Genomic DNA, 17,971 nt, shown 5'->3' with positions numbered 1-17,971 from the left:
TGTTGTTTTTCCAATTCACTGTCTTAATTGTCTTACCCTCTCTATCTTCTCTAAAAACGTTCCCCTGCCCTGTCAGATGCCTCAAAGCCCTGAATGGAGATGGCTCTTCAGGACTGTGTGCTGTGTATTTCTGAGTCCCATTGGTAAACAGACAATCAACTGTATTGCTTGTATGAGAAAATAAAAAGGACCAAAAAAAAAGAAGAAAAAAATATATAAATCAAAAATCGATGAGGAAAAGAACCCAAAGTCGAGAGAGGGAGAGGAAGCAAACAGAACAGGAACACCAAAGCTTATTGTTACAGTCGTCACTCAAACACATCATCACAAACACAGAGATAAAAGAGAACGAGTTAAATATCCTACTGTTCAAACAGTCTACTGTTGATGTACTATTGTTGTGTAAGTGCTCTTATGGAAATATTTTACGTTATTGTTGTCTTGTATGTAAATATCAAAGGAGCATGTTGGAAATAAGTGTTTACACTTTCACATGTCATCCCTTGGATTACTGTTTTTACTCAATCCATAAATAAACTCAATCAATCAATCAATCCTGGGGGCCAGTAAGAGAGAAGGAGGGGCCTGAATATGTGGAAATGATGAGAGAGGAGGTGGATGAGCTGGTGATTGGGCGACTGAGTCAATGGTTAGCCAAGAAGAGTGAGCAGTCAATGGTTATTGGGAACAAACGCCAGCCCCGTATGGTCACACATAAATGGGTGCTACACTTAACTCTGCGTACATACAAGCCACAGGTCAGACCAAGAAGGTTTCTCACAGAAGGGGGGTGGGTCTGTTCCAGGTTATTTACTGTAAATGAGTATTGTTGTAAGTTGTTGTTGTTATTTATGGCGTGGGGGAAGACACAAATAACTCCAGCAGAGGGATCCATCTGAAACCATGGTGCCGTGAAAGCAGATAAACACAACCAACCAATCAGAGGAGCTCTTCCAACTCCACCCCCCCAACCTCCCAATGCATTCCCACACTGCCTCAAGCTCAGTCTATATACAATGTCAGCTCAGCCAATGGTGATGTGGGACAGCAGGAGAGCAAACCGGGAGTGGTTGCACAGAAGGACATGATCAGGAAGGGGAGGGCGGAGGCTTAAATATTGATGGGATGTGGATATGAGGATGGGAGGGCGCATGAGTCATGACCCAAGTCCTGCTAGGGCGCCGTCGCCCCTCTGCTCTAGCGGTGGTGGTGGTGGGGGGGGTAGAGCGGGCGGACGCCAGAGAGTCGTTGAGGGAGAGCAGCGCGTCGGTGGGGGGGCGGCTTGCTGGGGGCTACTGTCCGGGGCTGGCCAGGAGATGATGTCGGCGCCATGGTCCGTGCGAGAGCGGGCATTCTCGCGGAAGTTGAGCTTGAAAGACTCAATCTGCAGCAGAAAGGGGGGAGAGGATAAGAAAGAAAATAACGAAGAAGGGAGAGGAGAGAGAGGAGGAGTAGGGAGGGGAGGAGATGTGGTAAAAGGGGGGTAGAAGGTAGAGTGATAGCCAAAAAGCAGAATTAGATGCCTGCAAAATAAGAAGTCAAAGATGATGGGGTGGTCAGGGACTTTGAACTGCACATAAACATGATGGATATTTTCACACAGGTGAAATAAACAGGCATATAGTCACAAAGTATTCTTTCACCAATCAGATCGCACGTTCAAGATTTTACACCCAACCACCTGATTTTACACCCCATCTTTGACCAGATGCCTGCTGTTTGAGATACGAACCAGACGGTGCTACAGACTGCCTGATGTGCTCATGACCCCTGACCCTACAAGTACCAGGAGCTCATCTTGAGGTCTGGGCAGGGCTGAGTCTGGACACACTTACTTGTCTCTGGGATGCATGAGTCGAGGCCCTGGGGGTCCAGGAGCCCCTCACTCCCGCAGGGCGGGCCCTCCTTCAGCCCGTTCTCCTGGGCCAGGCTCCCCGCCTGCCCCGTCTCGGAGGCTGGGACTGGGGCAGGGGGACCACTGGGGGGCGCCCCGTTGCCCTCGGCTGCCTCCTGGGTCCCCTCAGCCTAGAAACACACAGCAGGAGGTCAGTTGTGGAGGATGGCGATAGAGCAGGGAGGGCAGTGCTGAGTGTGTGTGTGTGTGTGTGTGTGTGTGTGGGGGGGGGGGGGTAACCAGTCACAGGTCGGCCAAGCCAACTCCAGTGACATTTGGCTATGTTTTGTACTGCATGTTGTATGGTTGGACAGTGAGGTAGTCATAGGAGTTGTTTAAAGTCAACGCTGTTTTCGAGGTGGCTAGGATGGGTGGTGTATGAGATAAAAACAGTTATCTTCTTTTCAATCTCACAATTTTTATGATGAATGTTATGTGACTGTATTTTTGTATTTATGTATGTCTTGGGACGACCCTCTGGCTCCATCTGCTGGTGTGTTGTATGTGTGTTCTTTGGTGTGTTTATCTGAATCCTAATCTGAGTGCGCAAACCACCCTTGCGGCCCCTGCACTTGCGGTCTGAGGCCTGAGCACTTAATTGACGTCAGCTGGAAGGGCCAGAGGGTGCAGGGCCGTGAATTAAATGGGGCAGCCCTTCCAGCGGCGTGCCAACGATTCACAAGCCAGTTTAGCTCAATGCCCCTCCCACTTCGTTTTCATTGGCTGTCGCGTCCCTCCGACGCAGAGGCTGCTCTGACGCGCTCCTCAGCTCTCCGCTCGGCTCTGCAAATTGACCGACTGACGTCTGTTTTAATTTAATAATAATTTAAAATGTATGTTGGGTGGGATATGTTGGATGTGCATAGCATGTGGATTTCAAGATAAATGTGTTATCGGCAAATGTCATCATTTATGTGTGATGCACTCGGATCATGACTCGGATGCACTGAAGCACACATGAGACGCGGTGGACTGTGGGTATTTTCCGCAAAATTGCGGACTTTCGGTAATGCGGTTAAAGTGCGCAAAATGGCGGCAGTGGCGCACTTGTGGACCTAGCAATTCCGTTTTGGGACTACCCTGAGCCCTTGTGGACTTAGCGGGAACGCGCATGTAAGGCCACAAGGCCGCGAGTGCTCTGCACTTTCACCTAAGTGCGCGATTTGGGATTCAGCTTTTGTGTCCAGGAGGTGGAGGCTGGGATGGTCGTCGGGGTGATTGGGCGCACCTGGGCCCAGGTGTGCCTGGATAAAAAGCCTGTTACCCACAACGGCTCTCTCTCTCATTCCCCATTTTGGAGACTCTTGTTTGTTTCAGTTGACTAGTTATTATGGGTTGTATTAGTTAGGTGCATCCAACATCCACAAAGTACATTACTCACACATCCATTCACTACTCCACACTAGCCTACTGATATCACTGATACTCCTCACACCCCACACTTATGTCTTGTTTTGTTGTACTTTTGTGTTTAACTTATATAACATATTCTGTTGATTATGGTTTGGGCGTGTGACTCCCTTTTTGTTGCGACTCGAACGAGCCGGGTCGTAACAAAAGCGGGGGCTCGTCCGTAGCTTTTGGTTCGTTTGGGTCCGTTTGGTTTGGTTTTCTGCACATGGCCTCAGATCAGATGATACAATAACAAAATCGATCATCGACCTTCGGCCTAAGGTGTTCTGATGCCAGGTGTACTTGTGGGCATCCTTGTGTTCGAACATGGTGTTTGTTATGGACAAACCGTGACTAGCACAGAGTCAAACAACAAAACACCACTCGGGTTCAGAAAGCGACTTTATACAATATATAATTAAATTCCAAGAGTATGTTCATAGAATGACAGCTACAGTATAATGCACTTAGTACAGTATCAATTATTCTAGCTTGTTGACAAACACAAAGCACCATTTCAGTCATTTTTCTCACCTCTCCTCTCTCTCAACTGTCCTCCTTTGTTTCTCACCAGAATACTAATCTATAGAGGATTAATAATCAAGGATTAATCCAGTGACTAATCAACAAGATTCAAACTAATTTCTGTGTGGCTATCCCATCTCGTCCTATTAATTTAATTCTGTACCCATTTCATATCTTTTATGTATAAGTGTGAGATGTACGTACAATACACAATCACCACTCAGTCTAATGTTGTTTTTTCTTCCTGATAAACTCACCTTGATGCTGCCACCACCTGGTGAATGACTCAGTTTGTCCATTGAGCCCTTAGACTGGGCCTTCACGGTCACTTTGTGGGACTCAATCTTCATATCACCGCCCCCTAGAGGACATGCACAGTGAATGCAAGAGAAAACACCCACTGAGCATTTAGTCAATAGTATCTGTGGAAGCTCAGTTGGACTTGATTTCCCAGCAGTGCCTCACCAGGTTTATGCTTGATGTTTGTCTTGGAGCCACACTTGGATGTCACTTTGCTCAGGTCCACCTTTTTATTGAGTATCTGAACCTGCAAACACAAAGAATAGCCAGCAGTCACACCAAGGGACCAAGTATTTCAGTCAAGACATCCCTCCCAGGCCGTCCATGTTTATGAATCCAGCTTGATCTTCCAGAATGTTCTCGGGATGTCTATCTGGTGAGCTAGGTGTGCTTCCCCTTGTACAACACATCCATCATCCACGACAGCAAAAGGAGCACAACAAACCCAGAGAGGAAGCTGGTGTGGAGGCCAGCGTCAGTGCAGGTCAGAGGTCATTCATGTTTTTATTGGTGTTAAGTGAGTTAGAGACAGAGACAAGAAAGGGTCTAAGCCAAGGGTGATTGCAGGGGTCTACGGGAAGTCGGCTAGCTAACATGCCATCTAAACCACACAACAGCCTCCACTGCCAAGGTCCGTTTAGGTAGATCAATATTTTGTCAGCATGAGCGACTTTTGCCTCAGAGAAGTCTCAGTGGTTTCATATTTCCGTACGATGCCATCATGCTTCAATGGTGGTAGCGCCAAATGGGGGAGCCAAAGAACATTTGACTGATGGCTAAATTGACGAAAGCTGTTACCCAGACTATTCCAATTATATAAATCCGGTTATTCTAAGTCATTTGATTAAAGAACTGGGAACCCAGCAATGGAGAGACAAGAATATTGTATTTAATTTTGGTTAAACGGTCTCTCCTACTGTATCATGACTTCTCATGCTTCGTCATGCGCTCCTGTTATTGCCATCTAGCCGTCGATTCCGTAGTCAGAGAATGACACCGCTAGGCTCCCTAGCGCCCTCTAGCTGATGTGCGTCATGTGTTGGGATTGGCGTTGGCATCCATTTAGGCTAAGCCGCAGTCCGGTACTTACGTTCCCTCCACCAGGGACATGCTTGATATTGTCCTTGGAGCCCAAACGTGAGGTGACGTGGCTGAAGTCCAGTTTTTTGGTGACTATCTGAACCTATACGGACACAGCATAGCAGTAGAGAGGACAGGGATCACCAGGTTAAGGGTTAGAGAGAACGAAAGGGGGTGGGAGAGGGAAAGCAGAGAGCAGAAGTTTCTAGAAGCCACACAGAGGTCCGTTTGCACACATGCACACAACATCTGCCCCTTCGAGAACCTTTTGATTTATGGATATTAAGATAGTTACGCCCCATCAATCAAAGATGACCATTCTGCTTTTTGATACAAAGTGCAATGATGGGTCAGATTTTTACAACCAGTGACAAACCGCAAAGCACAGTGATACACAGAGTCCAGAGAACGTAAACAGGTGGCTGAAGCGTGCATGTACAGTATGTCACCATAATCAAGCAGTGGCAGAAACGTTGTTGACACAAGATATTTCCTAGCTCTACGGGAGAAACAAGATCTGTTCCTAAAATAAAAGCCCATTTTTACCTTGAGTTTAGAGACTAGACTTGAAATATGGGACTTGAACGTGAGGTGTTGATCGACATGGAAGCCCAAATACTTATAAGACGAAACCAGCTCAATGGCTGTTCCTTGGCAACTTAAAACAGGGAGATTTTGTGACAACACAGTAGCCCTAGAAAACATCATGACCTTCGAAAATGTCGATGAGGTCCCAGCCATTTGGACACGTGATCGATCCATTAGATAGTTTCTGAACCAAGAAACTGCATGCTCCGATAGGCCGATTTTGTGCAATATTGTATCAACCAGGATATTATGATCTACAGTGTCAAATGCCTTTGATAAATCTATAAATAAGACTACACACACTTTCTTTAAGTCCAGTGCTTCCATGATGTCATTTAAGACCTTAAGGGCTGCAGAAACCGTGCTTTTTTCCGAAGCCAGATTGGTGTCTCGATAAGATGCCATTTTTCTCAAGGAAATCTTTTAATTGATCGCTGACAAGCCTTTCAAAGACCTTTGCTAAAATGCACAGCTTCGAGATTGGCCTGTATAACATACTATGTATATATATATATATATATATATATATTCACATAATCCATTCAGACCGGTATCTATCTTATCTTACCCCTATCTTTGTACTGTATAGAAATGCTACTTATTGTGTAATTTGCAAATGTGTAACTTGTAAATTTGTTATTTGTAAATTTAATATTGGAGTTGATCTGTATTGAGCATTATTTTGTATAACTGTATACGTACATTACATGTGACAAATACATAGATCTTGAATCTTGCATATAATTGATATGATCAGGATAGCTAACGGATGTTTCCAGCATTTCACTGGGCATAGAATTTTGGACTTCTATGGTAAGGAGGGTCAAACAGTGGAAATCCTTTACATAGCAGACATAAGACATGCGGTTGGACGACTGTGCTTCAGTCAATGAAACATACAATGCAAAAGGACAAGCAAGAACTAGAGGTACTGAAACTGTTTTACTGACTCTGAGTGGGTTTTTGTTTCCAGAGAGCCCATTCATTCCACCCCATTCAACCCCATTCATTCTAAGAGCTGCTATGGGTACAGTATGGCATTGGTCGACTGGTCATTCTATCAAGCGTCAATGGATCTTTTGTCCATGTGTGTGTCCATCAGGAGGTCCATGCAGTGGATGGGGGAGATCAGACTGAGTGGGTGTGTGTGGACGTGTGATGAATGAAATCATAATAGAAGTTTGTGAAACTGGGATGTTTATAAAAAAAAACACAGGCTGGAGGTCAGACGGCTGTAGTATCACTAAGAGGTAATGTGTTACTAGCATGTAGAAAGAGAGAGAGAGAGAAAGAGAGAGAAAGAGAGAGTGAGAGAGAAGTGATACATAGAGAAACAAAGGAAGACAGTTGAGAGAAAAGAGGCGAGAAAAATAAGACGGAGAGAAGATTGAGAGAGAGAGTGAGAGAGAGAGTGAGAGAGAGAGAGATTGAGAGAGTGTGAGAGAGAGAGTGAGAGTGTGAGAGAGAGATAGATAGAGTGTGCCAGAGAGAGAGTGAGATAGAGAGTGCGTGTGAGAGAGAGAGTGTGTGTGAGAGAGAGAGAGAGAGAGAGTGTGTGAGAGAGTGAGAGAGAGTGTGAGAGAGAGAGTAACATGGGTGTGGGGTGATGGAGGGTGAACTCACTTTGCCCTGGCTGGTCTCTTTGGAGGAGTCGGCGCTCCTGCCCTGAGCACCAGAGACCTGGAGGAGACAAGCCCCGCCCTGGTGAATAACAGACCACAGATGGGAGCCAGGGAGGAGGGGGTGGACACACTCCCCCACGTGGTAGTACACTAAACAGCTTGATGTTGTTTTACTGTATCTCAAGGGTCAAGCACATCTGTACACAAGCATGATCCTGAATTGTTACTCTAGGCATGCAGTTTAGGCAACCTTCAGGGGTCAGGGGTCAATATGGAGGTTGTCTATTATGCTGCCACCACCCAACATGTCACAGTAGAGGATTTCTAACAAGAGCGTGTCAGAGTTTTAGGAGGGGACTCAGCCAGGTAAACGGAAGGAAGGGAGTGAGTGAGTGTGGCAAGGATGGAGTGAGGAGTGAGAAGAAAAGATGAACGCAAAATGGTGAATGAAGACGGTGGCAATGGCATGACCGAAGGCGGGCGGCTAACTTCCTGTCTAAACTAGGGCGGTTAGAGACGAGCAGGCTCAGTGTCTAGCTGGCTGAGTACGAGGGGTTGGTTCTGGGAAAGGCACTGGTGCAGGGTGTGTTATTAAAGGACATCCAACGTAAAGTCATCCAACGTATATCACATTACCAAAATCCATTTTCCGAAGCAAAGCCCACATTAAAATATATTTGCATTTTCGTGTTTTACTTAAAGCTCAATGATAACTTTTTTATGGTTCATTATTCACCTTTACTTGCTAGTAGTTTATGAATTGGTCTTAGCAAGACCCCAAAAACCATGGGACTGCATGAGACCCTGTGAATTTATTATTTTAGAATTTTGGTGTACTGGCTAGTACACTGGCGGGAAATCTTGTGGTGGAAACGGAAGTGACACCTCACAATATCAGGAAGACAATAAACACGTTGCCCAGCGAAACGAAATCTACATGTACTGTAGATAAAAGAAAGAAGACCGGTATTTACCTGCATTGAAGCCATCCTTCCAGAAAGTAGCTACAATCTTTCAATCCAGTCTGCGCCACTCGCGTTTGTTATAATTTTTTCCCCGTCATTACAGTGAGTGAGTGGGGGATTGTGGGAACTGTGGTTCTTAGAACGCAGTGCCAATTTTATCATGACCAGAGGGGCTGCCAAAGTGCCGAGTTATCTCATGTAGCTTAAAGTTTCAAAAGTTGAATGTGATGGCTTTAAAAGCCATTTTTAAATTGTTCCCTCGTTGCGCTGACAAACTCGCATAGGTTAGTTTCAAATAATTTTCAGTAGTTATTATTTTCGTTTTAACCCTCTTTGCACAGCCTATGCCAACGGTCTGTCTTCTTCCTGTTTACATGGTAGCCGTTGCCAGGAACGCTGGGTAGAGGTGGATTAGAGAATATAGCGCAGGAATTCAAACAAATAATATAATATAAAAAATTACAGAAAATTATTTGAAACTAACTGGGGTGAGTTTGTCAGCACAACAAGGGAACAATTTAAAAATATGTCTTAAAGCCATCACATTAAACTTTTGAAATGCAAGTAAATTGCGAAAATATATTTTACCGTGAGCTTTGCTTCGGAAAATTGATTGCAGTAATGTGATATACATCAGATGACTATTTTAAGAAGCTCAAATCATATTTAGACCGGTATGGTTGGTAAGTAAAGTAAGTAAAATTGTATTTATATAGCACCCTTCATAGCACGAGTGCACAGTGCTTTACAGTAGAAACATTAAAAACATCAGAGTCCAATCAGTTACATACATGTGCAACTGAATACATTAAAGTCCAGGTTAACCCAGTTCAAATTTTTGTTATGAGCTTCACACACCACAGGAAAACATGTCATTAACCACCCAGCCAAATCTGAGTGATTAAAAATGTCGCTAAGTATATAAAATAAGGCTTCAAAATCGGTTACAAATCAGCAGCATTCTCTGGTCTGAGACTGTGGGGGCGTGTCTGCTGAAGGCACCGAAGCCACACCCAATTGCGTGGGGAGGGGGTGTGGAGGGATGAACCTGTCAAATAGTACCGTTCTCTGGTCTGCATATTGTCACACTGGCACGCTGTCTCTTTTGTGGTAGGAAGGCACAGCTTTGTGAAAACAGAGAGGAGTTGAAATTACACTTGTCTAATGAGTCAAACGCACAGATGCTTCCTCCTAACCTACCTCCTGACAAACAACACAGGTAAAACTGTAGCTTCTCTATACCAACGCGCCAGTGTTACTGCCCTTAGATGCAAAATACAAAAACAGGCAACGAGGAATGTATGAGTCTGTCCCTATTTTCTCCCTGCCACCTCCGGACCCATTCCTATCCCTCCCAGGCGATCCTGTCGTCCCTTGGGATCAATGGAAAAATTTGTTTAAAATGTACCTTTTAGTCACTGGCTTGAACAGCGCTGATAGCGCGAAGAAGCGTACACTACCGGAGTTGATAATCGGGACACTCATCCACTCTCGTTGGCAATGTTATGTGTGAGAATAACGAGCACTGGGCTTCAACTTTCCCGCAACATATCCAACAGAACTGGAATGTTCAGCCAGTAGCCGCCGAGCACCGCTTCACTGGGAGAGGGTGCGTCTTTCTCCAGCTGCAGCTGGTCTAACTAACCATCCCCCTCGCTCCCGCCTCCCGGTCTCCCGCTGGAGAAATATATTGTAACCATTACCGGTACATCAGGTGCCACATTACCAATACGCACATCAGGTGCCACAAATATGGCAGGCAGTTTCTGTATAGTTAACGCTTATAGTCATAATATATCATCCGTAACGTTATTTGGTGGGTGGTCGCCTGGTCGGTGCTGCTAGCTATGTTAGCTAGACTAAGGTTATATACACACTCCCATCTGCAAGCTACATAGCTAATGTTAGCTATAATTCCTCCTAAGATATAATATAATTCATCATAGCTGACATTACCACATAAATGTCAAGACACATTTTGTAGATTAACGTAGCAGTGTATTTCCCTATTGCTTACGTTACCTAGCTAACGTTATAACGTTAATTAGCTATAAGCACACAAGGCAGCGGTGTCGGCACCAAAGGTTGATGCGACAGGAGGAGAATGGAGGCCGGGGAGGGAGATGGTTGGCTCCGCCGAATTCACCAGGACCAGTCGTGAGTCCGTGAAACCCAAAAGCCTCATATTATAATTGCAGAAGCTTTCGGGAGTGAAATGTTTGCTGCAGAGGCGGGCGCTAGCGGTGACAGACTCTGTAACACCATGGCTCTTCAAAAATGCTAACCATTTGCTTCTCATTTCAGCTTTACTCGGGAGTGAAAGAAGGAGACCTTATCATCCCATTCCTGCTGGCATCCAGGAAGGATGCATATTCGTTTAGTTTTATGCATAGGCATTGCTAACTAAGAAAAACTAGCTAATTCTAGACTGTTGGTTAAAACTAGCTAATTCTAGACTCAAGATTGAGCAGGAGAACCGAAGATTCAAATCCGTTCTAGCTTTATATAGTGTTAGGGCGGGGATATGCTAAGAACACCGCTCTACGTCATCCGGTACCGTTTTAAGCCCGCCCAGAAAATCCAGAAATCAAAACTGGTCAAAAACACAAAACTGGTCTAACTTCACAATTCAGTACTACACATGGTTCATCCCATTTTTACATGTTATCAGCAATGCATCACTAACACATAGAATGTGTTTTCAAGCAAATCTCTGATTTTGGTTAACTGGGACTTTAAAGAAAAAAATACACAAACACAGTGACATAAAAGAGGTCAGTGCCAGGGGAAAACAGGCAAGCTGAAGGAAAGAGTGCGGCAGATACAGTAGAGACGGCAGATGGTCCTTGCAGTGTGCAGAAGATGGAAGGAAAGCGTGTTATCTGATATTTCAGTGAAGGCGGCTAAATCCCCTATTAGCGGGAGAGAAAAGCTATTAGAGCGCTTTCTCAGAAACACCTAATCACAGTTAGATAAATCTGTTCTAGGCCCAGGACCCTGTTCTAGGCCCAGGACCCTGTTCTAGACCCAGGACCCTGTTCTAGATCCAGGACCCTGTTCTAGGCCCAGGACCCTGTTCTAGATCCAGGACCCTGTTCTAGGCCCAGGACCCTGTTCTAGACCCATGACCCTGTTCTAGACCCAGGACCCTGTTCTAGACCCATGACCCTGTTCTAGACCCAGGACCCTGTTCTAGGCCCAGGACCTCACCTTGCCCCCGCCTGGCTGGTGCTTCATGTTGTCGGTGGAGCCGATCTTGGAACGGACGTTGCGGACGTCAGGCGCCGTGCCAGGGCGGGGGGCGGATCGCGTGGCGGTGCCCGTCGTGGCGGTGGGGTTGGGACGGGGGGCGCGGGGCACCGGGGGCTTCCTCTCTGGGCCCGTGGCGGCGGCGGCGGGGGAGGTGGCTGGTTTGGCAGTGGTAGTGCGGGTACGGGTGGCACTGGTGATGGTGCCGGGGGCGGGGGTGGAGCTACGGGCGGCGCCGACCCTGGGCCGGGTGGGGTCGGCTGGAGAGGGGGAGGGAGAGGAGGAGAGAGTAGAGATTACAGCCAATTCTACCGACACTGAAGAAGAGAAGATGGCAGACCGATATTATACGACCCGGCATTTCTGTAAAACATCCTCTCTCTGACTCTGACAAAAAATTCACTGAACAGACTTCATTTGTAAGACCCTCTCACTGACACACTATCATGGACTTGCTTTGCCCTGACGTAAACATTCCATTCCCTCAATCCCATCCCAAAAGAGCTTGATCCCTGAGTCTGAAGACATGCTACACTCCGAAAATCCTGCTCTTTTTCATTTATGCTGGAAAGTGCTTTTCCCTGCCCGCTGTTATGTAACAAGAATATACTGTAACACTGTGCTGACAGTAAGAGCTGTGCAGGGAGACCAGCTCCTGTCAACACTGGGGGATGCTTGGCCGGTAATCCTCCAGTGCTGTGTCAAGGGTTCCAACTCTCTGCGAGCTTTTAGAAATAAATCCCTCTTTTTTAAGTCTTCACCTCTTTGTCAGGGCTTCATCGCTGACATTTTGTTGCTCTACTTAAACAGTAAAGTCTTACTCTGCTGGCTAAATGTCCCTAATCTCTCTGATGGAGACACAGAGCTGGGAGTGAGGGAATACAGGGATGAAGTGGAAGAGGAGAGAGAGAGAGAGGGATGGAGATGAGGAGAGAGGGAAAGTGAAAATGGTTTCCTCCACTACCTGATGTTGTCTTCAGAGGCTTCTTCTCCTCGCCTGGCTTGCTGTCAGTCTTTGAGGCTGAGTGGGGCAGATGAGATCACCCAATCATTTAGGAGCAAAACAGTGTTTTTGTCCTTAAAGGGGTAGTGTGCTATTTTGGACATTTAGCGCTATTTGCAGTCTGTCTACCATGAATGAACCACAAACAAGGAAATGATGGTGTCTACTGTATGTTTCAGGTTCATGGTAGACAGACCACAAATACGAATAAATGTCCAAAATAGCACACTACCCCTTTAAGCGTGCGTTTTTCGTGGTAGTGTGCATACGTGTGTGTTTGTGTACATGTGTGTGTGTGTGGCGTGTGGCACAACGGCTCACCCAGAGAGCGTCTGGCGATGGGTGCGCTGGTCGCCGTGCGTGTTGACAGCGGCGTGCGGGTCGATGTGGCAGGTTTAGCGGTCGCCGTGGCGGCAGTGCCGTTTTTGGACGCAGTGGGGGCGGTCCGAGCCGGGAGGGCGGCACTGGCCTTGGGCACTAGGGGGCGCTTCTCTGTGGTGGTGGTGGTGGTCTGGGTGGAGAGAGCGAGAAAGAGTGAGGTGGAGAGAGAGAGAGAGAGAGAGAGGAAGGAGTGAGGAGTGTCATTAAACAATAGGCCATTTAAGAGAGGAGAATGTGGTGTGCATTATATCAAATATGTCAAAATACATTGAAAGAAGAGAAGCTAAAATACAAAATTGAATACCAATGAATAGTATGATGTAGTACCATCTAATTAATAGTATGATGTAGTACCATCTTTTAGGATCTTATTTAGATGGACAAAATGGGACCAGCAATAAATCAACTTCCTGTAGTTAAACAGGCCACCAGAGGAGGGCGATAGATAGTAGATAATTCTGACTGCATGCTATACTGCGTATAGTGGGTGATTGTGGTCATACAGTAGACTACGCATATTACAAGCAACTGGCAAAAACAAATAGCATCACACAACTTAAGAAAATAAAAGTTAGATAATGAATTTTGAGAGAGGGAGATCGTAATCCTGAAAGACGTGAGCATATACTGACGGTTTTTGAAATCCCCATGTATGGACGCAACGCTGTCTTCCTCCTTCCCATTCTCTCACCCTCTCTCAGATGTGCACGTTCCTTCCCATTCTCTCACCCTCTCTCAGGTGTGCACATTCCTTCCCATTCTCTCACCCTCTCTCAGGTGTGCACGTTCCTTCCCATTCTCTCACCCTCTCTCAGGTGTGCACGTTCCTTCCCATTCTCTCACCCTCTCTCAGGTGTGCACGTAACGTAGACGCTGCATCTCCATCTGTCAAGCTGACCGTCCTGATCTAGACTTCATTATTGTGCCGTTATTAAATCTAGTGCAACGCACAGCCTGAGAGACCAGCTAGTTGGGTAGGTGGGAGCCTGTGTGGTAGTATATCAGCCTGAGAGACCAGCTAGTTGGGTAGGTGGGTGCCTGTGTGGTAGTATATCAGCCTGAGAGACCAGCTAGTTGGGTAGGTGGGTGCCTGTGTGGTAGTATATCAGCCTGAGAGACCAGCTAGTTGGGTAGGTGGGAGCCTGTGTGGTATTATATCAGCCTGAGAGACCAGCTAGTTGGGTAGGTGGGAGCCTGTGTGGTATTATATCAGCCTGAGAGACCAGCTAGTTGGGTAGGTGGGAGCCTGTGTGGTATTATATCAGCTTGAGAGACCAGCTAGTTTGGTAGGTGGGTGCCTGTGTGGTAGTATATCAGCCTGAGAGACCAGCTAGTTGGGTAGGTGGGTGCCTGTGTGGTATTATATCAGCCTGAGAGACCAGCTAGTTGGGTAGGTGGGTGCCTGTGTGGTATTATATCAGCCTGAGAGACCAGCTAGTTGGGTAGGTGGGTGCCTGTGTGGTATTATATCAGCCTGAGAGACCAGCTAGTTGGGTAGGTGGGTGCCTGTGTGGTATTATATCAGCCTGAGAGACCAGCTAGTTGGGTAGGTGGGTGCCTGTGTGGTATTATATCAGCCTGAGAGACCAGCTAGTTGGGTAGGTGGGTGCCTGTGTGGTATTATATCAGCCTGAGAGACCAGCTAGTTGGGTAGGTGGGTGCCTGTGTGGTATTATGATGGCGCCAGTATGTTCGGCATGCCGTCGGCCGCGTCTACTCAGTTTTGTGTTTGTCATTGCTCTGTTTTTAAATGTTTGCTGTCGGGATGTTTCAGCTCTATTTGCCTACGATCGTCAAACTTTACAAAGCATCCGAGTTTCTGATTCGATGCAAATGTTTTTTAGAGCTGACATGCGAGATTAGAATGCCCCCCCCCTGTTAGCAGATATTCCTGCTTACCTGCGCCGGTCACCTGGTGCCTCTCCCCGGATCAAACGCCGGAGGAGACGGGGAAAGCGGAGTAGTGTTCTGGTGAAAGTCAAGGCTCTCCTGTCGTCGTCTTGTCTGGAAAATCCGCGACTCATGCGTGGGGGATATTGTTATTCCTCTACTGTCAGGCGATCGCTGCAGATCAAGAGGCCATGGGTGCGGATTGACCTCACGCACTGGGCCGGCTGCCTCTGGCTGGTGTAGCCGAACAACAGGACCGCTGTCTGGGCAGGTGAGAGCCCGTGCTGATGGGGTTGTCCACAATAACCTGCGCCCAGTAAGATGGGCTGCGACCAGTCTGACTCCCAACTTGATCTTGTCCATGGCTTTGATTAATGCCAGGTCATTGCAGAATAAGACGTTCCAACTAAATGACTTTTTCACTTCCCGTGGGCTTGATTTTATGTTCCTGACCGAGACTTACTTACACGTTGGTGAGTCTATACCATTCTCCGAACTCCTCCCTCCCGACTGTACGTATCTCAGCACCCCTCGGACCACTGGGAAAGGAGGTGGGCTTGCGTGTGTTTTCAAGTCCAGCTTTCATTGTCGGTAGATTCCATCTGTCATTTACTCGAGCTTTGAGCTGCAACTCTTTGAACTAAACGCGTCTCCCCCTCTGCTGTGTGCGGTTGTATATCGGCCACCTAAATACAACAAGGATTTTATCCAGGGGTTTGAGAGCTTTCTGTCTGGAACCATGGTGGATTATGATCACGTTATGATTTCAGGTGATATGAACATCCATGTCTGTTGTGAATCCAGTCCTCTGGCCAAAGACTTCCTGGCTCTGACTGATTCCTTCAGCCTCACTCAGTGGGTCTCGGGACCGACGCATAATAAAGGCCACATGCTGGACCTGGTTTTATCGCATGTTATTGCATTTCAGAGAGCTGTGAAGGCAGCCAAAACCGGGTACATTACCAACCTTGTCTCCAATAACATTGGGGGACCCAAGGTTCTCTTTGACACTCTGGACTCTCTCGTCAACCCTCGGGATACTGCCCCGGTTGTACCATCATCTGCTCTCTGTAATGATTTTCTTAATTACTTTGTTGAGAAAATCGTGTATCTTCGGTCCACACCCCCCATTGCTGCCCCTGATCCCTCTGCCTCATCCTCGTGCCCAGCTAGTCTCAATGAGTTTAAACTCATATCCCTGTCATCACTGTCTGACGTTGTCCACGAACTGCGGCCTACAAACTGCCCCTCCGACAGTGTTCCCTCTCGCCTTTTAAAAGATGTGTTTGATTCAGTGGGCTCTTTTATTCTTACTCTGGTCCATGCATGTTTTAGTTTTGGAGTCTTTCCAGCCTCCTTTAAACATGCTATAGTGCAGCCACTAATCAAAAAGCCTAGTCTTGACCCAACTGTTCTCTCTAATTTTAGGCCCATCTCTAAATTGCCTTTTTTGTCCAAAGTACTGGAAAAGATTGTTTCCATTCAGTTGCACTCTTTTTTTAGCGATGAATGATGTGTATGAGAAGTTCCAGTCTGGTTTTAGAATTGCTCATAGCACTGAAACGGCTCTCAAGGATTTTTTATGATATTATTCTTACTGTCGACTCTGGGTGTGCTGCTATCCTGGTTACACTAGATCTGACCGCGGCTTTTGACACTGTGGACCACAAGACCCTTCTTACCCGCCTTGAACAGTGTGCTGGCATTAAAGGTGCTGCTCTCATGTTCCTACAGTCTTACCTGAATGATAGGAGCTTCTCTGTCCAGCTGGGTTCTCCTCTAGTGTGGCCCCCCTCACCTGCGGTGTCCCCCAAGGATCCATCTTAGGCCCTTTATTATTTTCTTTATATACAGTATGCTGCCCCTGGGTTCCATTCTACAGAAGCACAATGTGTCTTTCCACTGCTATGCTGACGATGTCCAACTATACCTCCCCCTGAAATTGAACTGTAAGGATTCCTTTAAGCCTGTAACATCTGCACTAAATGACATCAAGGAGTCCTGGATGGACTTCCTTAGTCTGAATGATGGGAAGACCGAGGTTATTTTGTTTGGTCATAAAGACAGCCATGTTAGCAACCTAGGGCCCCTCGCTGCCAAGAATCGCTCTTTTATTAAAAGTCTTGGTGTCACTTTTGATGCTGGTTTTAATTTTGAGCAACAAATCGGCTCTGTGGTTAAAGGCTCTTTTTTCCAGCAGAGGCTCTTATCCAAACTGAAACCATACCTCTCTCCTAAGGACCTGGAGACAGTCATCCATGCTTTTATTTCTTCGAGATTGGACTACTGTAATGCCTTGTATGTGGGCCTTGACCAGCGGTCACTGAGGCGCCTGCAATTGGTCCAGAATGCTGCTGCGCGCCTCCTGACTGGAACCAAGAAGCGGGACCACATCACACCGGTGCTGGCCTCCCTCCACTGGCTTCGTGTTCGCTTCAGGATTGATTTTAAAATCTTAATGTTTATTTTTAAGGCTCTGCATGGTTTGGCCCCCCACTATCTGGCTGAACTGATTCAAGTTTGTGCGACATCTAGAACCCTGAGGTCCTCCTCCGAGACTCTTTTAACAGTCCCTAGATCGAGACTTAAGACCAAGGGTGACCGAGCTTTTGTGGTGGCTGGCCCAAAGCTCTGGAACAGCCTCCCTCCACACATTAGACACGCACAGAACCTAGGGCTCTTTAAGTCTCAGCTTAAAACGCACTTGTTTTCACTGGCTTTTGAGGCCTGATAGCCTACATCCTTTGTCCTGTTTTGTGTCCTGTCCTTTTATTATTCTGTGATTATGTGCACTTTATTCTGTTTTTTGTTTTATTTTATTTTATATATTGTACAGCACTTTGGTGCAACTTCGGTTGATTTTAAACGTGCTTTATAAAAAAAGTTGACCTTGACCTTGATTATATACGGTGGTTATATATGGTATTATATTATATCTCATGTCTCATATCTCAATATATCTCATCTTCTTACAGGGTTGTGCAACGCATAATAGGACATGCTGTGCAGTAGCTCTTGCCGCTCTGCAGTGGACATTGAAGGTGAGGGATATGTGTGTGTGTGTGTGTGTGTGTGTGTGTTT

The 17,971-nt window shown here is 46.5% G+C and overlaps 1 protein-coding gene across 2 annotated transcripts in view; it reads right to left on the bottom strand.

Moving 5' to 3' along the window:
- Nucleotides 1-1,246: 1,246 nt before the first annotated feature.
- The window catches only part of LOC311326700 (uncharacterized protein), a 101,554-nt gene continuing 84,829 nt past the window's right edge, over nucleotides 1,247-17,971 (bottom strand). Inside the window, exons 9-16 of one of the 2 annotated variants that reach the window (XM_084459639.1) lie at nucleotides 12,940-13,129; nucleotides 12,580-12,636; nucleotides 11,577-11,875; nucleotides 7,403-7,459; nucleotides 4,277-4,358; nucleotides 4,069-4,172; nucleotides 1,836-2,025; nucleotides 1,247-1,384 (exon numbers count right to left, since the gene is read on the bottom strand). In XM_084459639.1, the coding sequence (XP_084315765.1) occupies nucleotides 1,380-1,384; nucleotides 1,836-2,025; nucleotides 4,069-4,172; nucleotides 4,277-4,358; nucleotides 7,403-7,459; nucleotides 11,577-11,875; nucleotides 12,580-12,636; nucleotides 12,940-13,129 (984 nt within the window). In that variant the 3' untranslated portion in view covers nucleotides 1,247-1,379. Of the gene's footprint in view, nucleotides 1,385-1,460; nucleotides 1,524-1,835; nucleotides 2,026-4,068; nucleotides 4,173-4,276; nucleotides 4,359-7,402; nucleotides 7,460-11,576; nucleotides 11,876-12,579; nucleotides 12,637-12,939; nucleotides 13,130-17,971 lie in introns of those variants that run through there. The other variant, XM_084459638.1, reaches the window with a different exon arrangement.

Source organism: Borostomias antarcticus (genome assembly GCF_949987555.1).
Source record: "Borostomias antarcticus genome assembly, chromosome: 2".
NCBI classification, from domain to species: Eukaryota; Metazoa; Chordata; class Actinopteri; order Stomiiformes; family Stomiidae; genus Borostomias; species Borostomias antarcticus.
This window is presented reverse-complemented; position numbering and strand designations above follow the sequence as displayed.